General features: G+C 34.0%; 2 protein-coding genes across 2 annotated transcripts; one reads left to right on the plus strand and one right to left on the minus strand.

Moving 5' to 3' along the window:
• The first annotated feature begins 202 nt into the window (after nucleotides 1-202).
• Rap2l (Ras-associated protein 2-like) lies at nucleotides 203-2367 on the plus strand. The gene has a single exon (XM_064137492.1). The coding sequence runs from the start codon at nucleotides 920-922 to the stop codon at nucleotides 1463-1465; it is 546 nt and encodes a 181-aa protein (XP_063993562.1). The 5' UTR covers nucleotides 203-919; the 3' UTR covers nucleotides 1466-2367.
• Nucleotides 2368-6626: 4259 nt separating this feature from the next.
• Nucleotides 6627-12212, minus strand: LOC135171119 (uncharacterized). The gene has a single exon (XM_064137462.1). The coding sequence runs from the start codon at nucleotides 12210-12212 to the stop codon at nucleotides 9417-9419; it is 2796 nt and encodes a 931-aa protein (XP_063993532.1). The 3' UTR covers nucleotides 6627-9416.
• Nucleotides 12213-12306: the final 94 nt, after the last annotated feature.

Here is a 12306-nt window from a genome sequence, read left to right on the forward strand (position 1 = left end):
CTGCTTTACCCACATGCACGTCCTACACTTCATCTCATACCCCACAACAACGATAATTTTCAATTGATAAAACAGATAACCTCTGGAAAAAAAATACATCTCCCCCTTCATTTCCGCTGTGACAACTACCTTCCCGTCGCCAACTTCAAGTACTATAGAACCTTATTTTGACGATTGTAACGTTCGTCTCATATCTATCAAACCGTCCTTTCCGTTCTTTTCATCCCCTCTCCGCACTTGTCTGAAAAACTACGAGAGACAAGTCACACTTTCAACATCCGTGGACGAGCCTGTCAAGGTCGTTCATCAATAAAATTCCAGAAATAGTTCCTCGTGATTGAATCATCAAAATCACCTAATTATAATTTTGATATTATATGTGAACGAATGAAAATAATCGCGTAAAAATATCACCACTAAAATTCAGTCGTATAAATTGCTGAAAGAAGTGTATGGGATATTATAAGATGGCGTCAGCAGTCATCACGTCGTGGACTTGAGAGAAAAATGAGAAGATAAGAAATGTGCAGTTTTTGTTAAAAAAAAAAAGAAGTGAGAACGACTAATTATCTGTGTGTGAAAGACTATAAATGAGGGTTGATGTGTGGTTAACTGGTTTTGTTAAAAATGTCAATCGAAATGTCTCTGGTGGAATTATTAATCAAATGTGAGTCACAACTAGGATAAATAAATTGAACTTGATGAAATCTTCCATGAAGTTAGGTCTTGGGAATTGCAATCTTTGTATGTGCTCATCGATGCCTTTGTCCAGTGTGTCACACTGTGTTGCCAGGACTTTTTAGCCCCCGCCCGTGATTACAGCGATAGCAAAGGCCAACGATAACCCAACATTCAACTGTCGAGGGCGATTCGTAACAACTTAAAACAGTCCAAGTGTTGAAAATAACATTGATTAACAATGCGTGAATTTAAGGTAGTGGTGTTGGGCTCGGGTGGTGTGGGCAAGAGTGCACTGACAGTGCAATTTGTGTCTGGATGTTTCATGGAAAAGTACGATCCAACGATTGAGGATTTTTATCGTAAAGAAATTGAAGTGGACAATTCACCGTGTGTTCTGGAGATACTTGACACTGCTGGCACTGAACAGTTTGCCAGTATGAGGGATTTGTACATTAAAAATGGCCAGGGCTTCGTTGTTGTGTACAGCCTTACCAATCATCAAACATTTCAGGATATTAAGGCTATGAAGGAGCTTATCACACGCGTCAAAGGTACTGAGAGAGTACCAGTGTTATTGGTTGCTAATAAATTGGATCTGGAGCATCAGAGAGAGGTGGATACTGCCGAGGGTAATGCACTTGCTCAGCTGTGGGGCTGTCCATTTGTCGAGGCATCAGCCAAAAATCGTACCAACGTCAATGAAGTTTTTGCTGAAATTGTTCGGGAGATGAATTTTAGCCCGGAAAAGGAGAAGAAAAGTTACTGTTGTTGCAGTGTACTCTAATACTTAATCAAAAGGATGGTACATTGGGACCGATTGAGACTGAAATTTTACTGAGTGCTTTAAAATACATGTGGCACAAAAAGTACCATAGAATTCCATAATGCAGGAGTGAAATTCTTTCATCTGGATATACTCTTCGTCAATATTTCCATTCGGAATTTTCCATATTCTCCAGGAGTGAAGATTAATTTCGAGGGAATGCCTTTTTTTATTGAAAAAATAATCATGAATTTGTTGTTGCTATTGTCAAACGTACACGACTGACTCGTCTATCTGTTCGTCACGTTTTGGTTCTTCTCTTTTTGCGTTTCATTTATATTTTCGGGGGAGGAAGGATACGAAATTAATCGAGTATGGAAAACTTTAAAGATCGTGGCTGTCAACTAGCTTCATGGCCGAATATTTTAATATAACATGGATAGTATTATATGTAATTATCATTGTAATATATTAATTAAGTACGACTGGTATAAATAAGAGTGGAAACGGGGAGGATATTGGTGGTATTTTGAAGGTGACAAATTTTAAGGACCAATGCGCAATTCATTTGTAAAATTGTAATCGGTTTGTAAGGTAGACGTGAGACGATTGTGTGATGGCCCCATTCTTCTTGGTGTTATTGAGTTAATTGTTAATGCTAAAGAATAGAAACGAAAATAATCTTAATTGGATAGTTCATTTGTTGATTATTTTCGTGCTCAATTATGGAGATTTTTTCTTTTATTTTGTGGGCCATAACGTCGAATATTGTTCGCGATCGAGGGCCTCTAAATTTTCGATAATTTTTTAGGCTCTGGATAGTTATTCTAAAGGAAAGAACAATTATTGGATCTTACACATTTTTGACTAGAATTTATTCGCTCTGTTTTACGAATTAAAAAACGTTTTTAAAAAATCCAAAACAGTTTTTTATCTGAAAGTTTCTGAATGAAATTGCTTGAATTACATCTGATATTTCCTTCACAATATTCCGAAAATATCCTGTCAAAGTCACGTGTAATAAGTGGACTTTTGTGCACTCCAGAGCCGAAAGTAACTTTTCAAAAAAATTTTATAGTAATTTTTACTGGAAATAAAAATAGCTATGGAATTATTGAAAAGTCAATTCAGAGATCGAACCATCCAAAATCGGCCACTGGAGAATTGATTTCGTGTTTTTCATTTTTTCAATCTTTTCGATGAAAATTTTTTCCACTTTTCAAAAAAAAATCAGATTAAGGAAGAGTGGGGGATGGAAACACCCAAATCAACGGTTGACATTGACTTTTTCCATTCTCGTGAAATGGAAATGGAAGAAAAGGTCATCAGCATTTTCGAAAAATTCAGAACGTTTAGGTCAACATCGACGTTTTGTGACCTCTTCTATTCGCAAATATTAATTGCTCGGAGAAATGGCCCTTAGCACATTGCGCATTTGTCAATTCTTGGCAATTGATAATTTTCTGTCCAAGGTGCTAACTAACAAAAATATTGAGAAGACGAAAATCACTGGGAAGCGACGTTGGGTAAATTCGAAGGGACCACTGCGGTGGTTGTGGACAGTGGATGTGAAGGATTAAACGGTTGGTCGAACTTAAACTGAAATTCGTCCGTTCCGTTGGAGATAAATACGTTTTTTCGCCATCGGAACAAATTATTGTCCATTAGAGAAAACCATTTTAGCTCCGTTTTTTTTTTTATTTCTTTTTGCTACGAAGGAGAGCACAAAAGTCAATGGCTCTCTTGTATATTAAAAATATAGTGGATCATAAGAGTTTAATATTATGAATATTATGACCAGCAAAATCGATTTATTATTTTCGACAATTTCAATTGTTATTTTGGTTCTCAATTATATCGCTAATTCATTGTTTTATGTATACATATATCTCTTTTGTATAGAAAAATATCTATGTAATGGCGTCGTGATAACACGTCACAACAAAATGAGGTCCAGTTCTGCTCAGAAGATGAAACATTTTCACTATGAAATCAGTGGTTTTCGTAGAACTTTCCAGGTCGTCCGGGTTTTAATAAAAAAGAACGTCGAAGTTGTCAAATTGAATAAAATTTAAGTTCAATAAATTTCACGTGAGATCGAATAAGAAAAAATAACAACAATATCTGGGAAATCATTCTATTTGTCATGAATTTGTTTGAAATACTTTTGGGAGATTGAAGCCCTCGGTGTGAGGTTCCTCCTATCACCCAGTGCTAAATAACATCCATTAGTTTATTTATAACTTATTAGCTTCCCAATGACAGTTCTATAATTGACGAATCTCCTCTGAAACACTGCCAATATTACCCCCAACTGAGAAATTTATTAAAAAACCTTTTCACTGTTGATTTTTACAATCCTGAGGGATTAACAAATAATCACATGTCGATGGAATTGTTATTAGAGATAATTGAAACAAATTTAAGGATCGCAGGATTTTTTTGCAATCAAATTCCACCACAGAATTTAGAGGATTTTATTTCAAAGGATTAAATGATTTTCCAAAAATATTCGGTTATTTTTTCTCGTTCAATGTCATCTAACGTTAACTGAACTGAAATTTTTTGAAAAATTTAAGACAAAAGTCGATATAAATTCGCAAAATTCGTTCAACTCAGCGTGCGAAAATTTATAAATATTTCATTAGTATTCGCTAAAGAATTTTTCAATCGTTTTTAATGAATTTTAACAATATTGAGTGATGGGGCAATTAATAATAATTTTCAAATCAAGATTGAAAAATCATTTAAAGTAGCAAAAACTTGACTGCGTCGAGTTTTTGCGAAATATGTCTGAATCTAAGAGAGCTAGCGGATTTTTTATAATAACATTAGTTATAGTACATCATTTGCTCTACAAAAAATGTTATAATAAAGATTTTGTTATCTCCTCTAGATTTCGAGATATTCATAAAAAATGGTCCACAATCAAAAATAAATTATCTCGTTTTACTACTTTATTGCTGATTTAATAAACGCTAGATCCATTGTCACCAAAATACATCAATGAAAAGTGAAAATATGTTCACTCAACACTGACTAACTAATCGAGAATTAATGACTTCCAAAATTCCGTAAATACTTGAAAAGCAATTAACGTTATTTCAGTAGCGAAGAGGTAAAACGAGATAAGTTGACTAATGTCCTGGTCGAGTTTTTCAGTAATATCTCCAAATCTAAGAAAGATAGCGAATTTTTTGTAATAACATTTATTGTAGTACTCAATTAGCTCGACAAAAAAGGTATCAATAAAATTTTTGCTATCTGCCTTCCTTTTCGAGATATTCATAAAAAACTGGTCACCACTCAAAAATTCCTGATCTTGTTGTACCACTTCACAACTGATTTCATCATTAAATGAGATCATGAACTTGACATTATTTTGTTGGACGTCGTAATTTATGCGCTACTCTTGCACTGCTTACTTTAAGGCCCTTTTTTAACGATTAATCTCCCAATTTTTTCTTAATTCGCAAAAATTAGTGATAGGAAATTCCTCTTGTAAGTGCAATTCATTTCTTTTCATTCCATTTATGATGAGTTTAGAAAAATGTACGAGAATATCCGAATGAATTTGTTAAATTGCTAATAATCCAAAGCTGTTATTCCTCGTCTCTCTTTTACCCCAGCATTGACCGACCTATTGATTACGCCGATATCCCTTCAACTGCAAACATGTAAATTTTTTTATAGTTTACAATACCCCAGTTATTATTTACTTTGTAACATACAGAGTGTCATGCAATTCGTGAGTTTCTCTCGTCCTTTACTTGTCACATCGGGATGTCAATGAAGTCCATTCAATTCCTGTGAAAGAGCCAACACTTGAGTCATTGCTTTCATCGAGCTGAACGTTTTTTTCCTTTTCAGTTGGGATATGCAAATTGAGAACGATCTGGAGGATATAAAAATGCAATTTTAGTGTAATAATTCAATTCACATTTAATACAAACTGTTTGCAATATCAATCGATAGGAATTTTATTGAAAAAGTGATGCGAAGAAGACAAAAGATTTTTTTATGTCATGTTTAGAAATAGTCAGAGGCTTTGTAATTGAGGAGAGAAACATTTGCAACGTGCATTGCTAATTCTCTTTTCTTTTTTGTGATGACTAGTTTTTTGTTTTCACTCTGTACACATAGATATCGCTGTGATCCTGTAGATGTAACCAAAAATGAAAAAGAAAAGATAACGAGAGTAACATAGTCCATTTGTCAAAACAACTGTGAAAAATTGTGTTTTATACTACTTTAGGTTTTAACTACTCGTGAAGAACTAGCAAAGTCACAAATTTATTTTCAATTTAATAGTTGCATTTTCTTTTTTGCTTTAATTAACGTGATATCTCGTGGTTCACGAAATAAAAATCAATGTATTGCGCACAGGCATTTTCTTCAGGAAGTTGGACTAAACATTTTTATGAATAATTTATGTATTTAAAGAGTAAGTGCATAGCAGGGGGATAAGTTGAGAAGAAAAAAGGACAAATAAAATTCAGAATATAAATTGGAAACATCTGATGGACAGACCTGGCCAAGTCGTTCAGAAATTCCATTTGGTTTCTACTAAAAATTCCATTAGGTTTTGGTTAATGACATGTGAAAGTTGAGAATATAGTCAGCGGATTTTTGTTCTGTGAAATTTTTTCACAATAATTTGATCCCTAAAATGATTAACAGAAAATAGTCAATAGCAAATCAATTGACTATTCAACTTATTTGATTGAAAGTCTATAGAGTTGTCTCATTTCCAATTTTTTTAATATTCTGGTTTCATTCTCTTGAAAAGAAGAAAAGAAACATGAATTCTAAAAAATTGGGAAATCCAAACTGAAAAAATTCCTTGAAAAATATTCGAAGGAAATTAAATATTTTATTAAATTCAATTCAATTGATTTCCTTCGATATTACAAATGTCTTCTTTGTTTTACATCGACTCCTGTCTCTCTCTCTTGCTCCTCCCTGACCTTTACAAGACATTCAGCTACAATTGTTATTCAACGGACATAATTAACGCAGAAAATCAAATCCTCTGACTTTTCAACTGAACATTTCAATCGAATCAGCCAAAAACTGTTGGAATTTAATCATGAATTATTTGTAACGAGTTCCAAGTATTTTTATTGATTTATTTCTTGCATGCAATATCGTTCTAGGTGCCCCACTAAGTTGTCCTGTTTGATAGAATAAAAAACAACACTTGGAAAATATAAATAAAACTCTGGCTGCGCCACTTGCCTGTGTTAGCATATCATCGATCGGGGATAATTTTTCTACTTATCAATAGAATGAAACTCGATAATTAAGAGAATGAAACAATGGATGAGCAGAAAATAATGAAGATTATGGTTTAAATTTTGAATTGTATGTGTAGAAAAATGTATTTTGGTTAGCACCTCGGGTTCACGGATGGTTTTTTCGTAAATCGTAGAATAAAAAAAAATCTGAGTGATAATATAATTAAAAAAATGAAAACGATACAAGAGCAACATAAAAAGTAACAACACCACGATTTAGATTGTATATCGGCCTTACCTGTATATGGTATATTTTTTACGATGTGAAGAAAACTGTAAATATTATAGGATCAAGTTATATACAATAAAACATTAACAATAATAATGATTTTTTTACTGGAGATAAAGAAAAGCCGAGTGGAGAAAAAAAATTTATACAGAAAAAAAAAACTAGTGATTAAATATAAAATTTAAAATATAATTTTGGAGATTTTTAAACTCATAAATTACGTGTCAAAAAAATGTTAATTACGCTTTTGAAAAACGTAAATTTCGAACAGAAAATCGTGATTTACGTTCTTAAAAATTACATAAATTACGTTTTAAATCTCGTATTTTACGATTTGTTTTTTTGATGTGTTTGATAACTTGATTATTTATTCCTAGAACACAATGATTTTATCAATTTATTGCAGATAAATTGATAAAATTGATTACGTCCGTTTGTCATAAGACTGATGACCAGACAAAAATAAAACGAGAAAAAGTTATTTTGCCAAAAGGTTTTTTGTCGGAGGATTTTTGTCTGAATTACTATGGGCAAATGTGGAATTTCAAAATTTGATATCAATAACTAATCATCAATTAGTTGTGCGACTGATGATGTATCATACCCATTTCAATTTTCCTACTCTGCGATTATTATTATTATTATTATTTTTATTGCGGTTTTGTCGAATTCCATCACATGTCTCATACGAGGAAACGAAAAATTGATAAGACTCTTCGTGCGATAAACGTCTGGAGGAAGAGGCGATGTATATTGAGAGGAAAGGAATGCATAATGAAAAAAAATTATGTAAAAAAATTTATTTAGTCAGACGAGGAAGAGGAATTTATAAATTAACTCCAAGAGTTTTATATGAAAATGTCGGTCGCTCAGAGAAATATCGAGTGAAAATCAAAAAAATATTTCTTCCAATTGTACCAAAATAATTTTTCCTGAATCGTTTGCAAATTCGGGTGCTTCAATCTATTGTGAGTCATTTTGAAAAATTTATTGTTTTAAAATAGCACAAATACCATCAAAATGAAAAATAATTAATTCTTTCTAAAAATATTTCTTTGCTATTATCCAAAAAATATATTTTGATATATATTTTTTATAAAAGAATGCGAATTTTGCACGTCTTAGGGTGGTAGTAAGGGAGGGTAAGGCAAACTGAACTGCGGGGTAAAATGGACTCAATTTTTTTTTCAATACAAACCTCTAGACGAATACCTTGGACGTCTCCACAGTTCATTCATCACAGAATTACGGGATTACGTCATTCAGGAGTCATTTTAGAGAAAAAGATGATAAAACATTTTTTGTAGAAAATTTAATCATCTACAATAAAGCATCTTTCGGATTTTTTCTCAAAACTTTAAATTTTGGAGATAAACGCCAAAAAAGAGAAGTAAAGAATTTTTGGAGCTTCTGAGGGAATGTGAAGAGTTCTAGTTTAAATTTTTGTGTACGATATTTATCAATTTTGAATATCATTCTCTTCCGCTGATCTTCAAGTTGTGGATATTGCCATAAAGACTTTAGTTCTTGAAAAAATTTCAGAAAATTTACATAATTTTTGAGTAATGCAGGACTGATTTTCTCGGTATTTTCCGACAAATTCTATGAAATTCTCGAATACACTAATTGGAAGAATGTAAAGACTTCCTCATCTACAGTGGATGGTCAGGAATTACAGAGACCGTCGCAAAAACACGTAAAAGGAAACTTCAATTAGATTTGTTCATTTTTCCCCGAGTTGCAGCACTTTCAAGTCATTTTTTTATCATTTTTAAAACTAAATTCAGGGCCATCGAAACGTAAATACCACATTTTTTTTTCTTTCATTTTCCATTTGTCATTAAATCAATTATCAGAACCAACGATGTTGATAAAAATTATGTTGAATCGTGTTGAATTTGTCTTCTGAAATTTACATATGTTAGTTGGTCATGTAATCCACTAATTGCTCATAAATTTTGATATTTTCCCACATTTATTAATCACCCAAAACGTACAAAGAAACGATAAATTCCTAACAGTTTAGGTAACATCACTGATTAGAGAGAAATAAATCCTTGACTCTCCTTAGAACACAGCATTGATTATGGAATGATGTCATAAGACACATGAAAATGAAAAGCTGATTCAATACTGATCTGTTCATTTTTCCCCGAGTTACAGTACCTTCAAGTAATTTTTATCATTTCTAAAGCTAAATTCAGGGCATCTAAACATTAATTTTACGACACAGTTTTTTCTTTTGTATTTCCTTTGTCATCAAGCCAATTTTCACACCCAACAATGTTAAAAAACATATTGAATCTGTGTTCCATTTGTTTGAAATTTACATGTGTTAATTAGCCCTGCAATCAATGAACTCCTCATCAATTTTAATATTTCCCCACGTTTATTAATCATTTAAAGCGTACAAAGGAACGATAAGTTCCTACCAGTTTGGGCAACATCACTGATTAGAGAGAAATAAATCCTTGACTCTCGTAAGAACACAAGATTGATTATCAAATGATGCCGTAAGACACATAGAAATGAAATGCTGATACAATTCCTCTTTCAAAACTCTTTTGGATTCCCATTTATTTCCAATGACTCCGTTCAAGCACTTATCACCAAAGTCGCTCAGAGATTTAACAACTTCCGCTAACGAGTCAATTGCTGACTCATGACTCGGCTGATTATTCATCCTCACTGCTGTCTCATTATACAAATCCTCCAGCCCCGTACCTCTGACACACTCATTAAGTTTCCGGAAATTACTGAGAAATGAATTAACCAGTAATTGTTTATCAATGCCCAACTCCAAATGAATCAACCCCTTGATAAATTTCGATAACGACTTGACGAGATACCCAAAATGGTCGGACTTCACTGTTGAAGTTCTCAAACAATATTCACAAGCTTCGATTGTTGATTCAACGATTCTATCGAAGCCCTCGACTTCATCATCGCATTGAAAATAATCCCAGTGAATGACTGTCACCTCAGATGCTATTCTCACGTACTCAGACTCTGTGCAGGTTAGAATTAAGTGTCTCATTATGTCTTTTTCTAATTTTAATTTGGAGATTGACACGTCCTCGATCTCCAGCATAACTTTTTGTACAATCGTGTTGATCTGTCTTAAATAATCATCGATAATCTCAGTGACATCGAAGTACCCTGAGGAGTTGAACAGTTTGGAAAAATAAAATTTGTCCACAGGCTGAAGCAGTCCTTCAACTTCAATAATCCAACGTCTATTGTCAGCATCTTCAAACCAATTATCACGTGTACATAATACTGTTTGCACTATTCTAATGGCCAAGGTGAGTATTTCACTGCTGAGGTGCTTGGAAATAGTTCTGTCATTACGCAATTGTGACATTCTTTTAGCCAATGACTTGAGCAACAGTTGGCTGTTAACATTGTTCAACGTTACATACGTTTGACGAATATTATTGAGTACTGTTCTAACTGTGGAGATGGACAAACTTGGAGTTTCAATTAAGGGAACGTAAATCGTTCGTATCAATTCGTCGAGAGTAAAGATATTGTGACTAATCATTGACTCGATGAAACTGGAGAACTTAACGACTGAGAATTCAGTGTTTTCCAGGGAAATTTTCAACAAACACGAGAGAACTAATTTATCCCCCTCATTGGTTATGGTCATCACTGGAGAAAGACGAGTCAAATCATCTGGATTAATCATAACATTACTGTACTCCTCAGATCCAATACAAATTCTCATCAAAATCATCAGATATTTACGCGGATTTTTGAGTAAAAAAAATAGAACTGTCTTCAATCTATTTGGAGTTTTGATGTCTGGATTCTTCAGTATGAATGACATGAACATTTTTTCAGTATTCTCTGATTCCAAAATATTGTCTGCGTTGTGCTTCAGAATGTGTTCGAGGGTGATTTCGTACAAGTCCTTGAGCTTCTGAAGGAAAAACGCTCGAGTAACTACACTATAGACCATCTGCTTGTGCTCTTCATGTCCATCATTTCCCATTAATTCAGTCAAGTATTCAAGAAGATTGACCAAATCCTCTCGGTCGAATAGATCGACTTTTTTACGGATCGCTTCGAAGACAGAGTTGTCCCAATTATCTCGTTGATTTAATAATTGTTTGAGGCAATTGTGATTCCCCTTCTCCAATCCTTCGCACAACTCCCTCAGGGTCATCGTTGTGCAATCGTTGAGAGACTGCGGTTTCACTGACAACTGCTGGAGGCATTGGACGAGATGATCCTGAGCCTCGACGTCGGTTGTTTTAATTAATTCGATGAAATGAAAGCACTCAATCCCTATGACTTGTTGGAGAGAGGCACAAGGACTCTCGTCAACTTCCAGAGAAGCCCAGTCTAGATAAATATTACAATTTATTTCCTTGATTTTTGTTAAGAGAAGGTTCAATAGTTCTAAGTCTAAAGCTTTTATGTGATTCGCAGCAACTTCTACGTCGCATTTTTGAAGAGGTTCTCGGCCAAAAGTGATTTTATATAATTTTTCTCTTTCAGATTCAATCGTGATCTCTTTATTACTCAACTCCAAACAACTTTTCGTCAATTTCAGGATCTCCCGGAGGATATTTCCGTAACGTTCGCTCCTTTTTATGTCAGAGACCTCGGATAACCTCGTGTACTTCTTCTCTCTGAATAACGTCATAATTTCCTGGAAGTTGATTATCAAACTGTCAAGATTTCCTTCAAAATCCTGCGACTGGGTTCCAACGTCTCTAATAATCAATAATTTTGTGTAACAATTTGCAGCGAGGGTTATTAAGAGATTGAAGTTTCGAGGGAAGTCCAACAGGTAAGCGCATCGTCGAAGAATCTCCAAAATTTCAATGCACAGATCCAGTGGCAAATGGAGAATCGATTCAGCGAGGATTTCGTCGTATTTCAGATACCAAATGAGTTCGATGAAGAGATAGGGAGACAAGGGAGGACACATGTCAACCAAATGACCGTGAACGATGTCATCCTGGAGGTATTCCTGGGCCTTGAAATTAGTGTTCAGAATGAGGTACTTCAGTGCCTCAATACACTTCGTGTTAGATCCTGATGCGTTCTCTTTGAGAGGGATGTTGGATTCCTGAAATATTGAACCAACCGACGTGATGATCTCCAGAATGAATTTTGTGTTGTCCTCGGTCGTCCTTGACGATAAGAACTTCAATTTTCCAACTTCAGAATCCTTTCGTATGAAGAATTTCTGGATTTTTTGGTAAAATTCGTCCATTTCGTCTGTCATTGTTCTGTCTCGTCGACTTCCTGCGAGGAAACAGAGGACAGAGGATTACATAATCTGTTATGATATATCTAGGACTGTTATCTGATAAATGAGA

The sequence above is a fragment of the Diachasmimorpha longicaudata genome, chromosome 18 (genome assembly GCF_034640455.1).
Source record: "Diachasmimorpha longicaudata isolate KC_UGA_2023 chromosome 18, iyDiaLong2, whole genome shotgun sequence".
Taxonomy (NCBI): domain Eukaryota; kingdom Metazoa; phylum Arthropoda; class Insecta; order Hymenoptera; family Braconidae; genus Diachasmimorpha; species Diachasmimorpha longicaudata.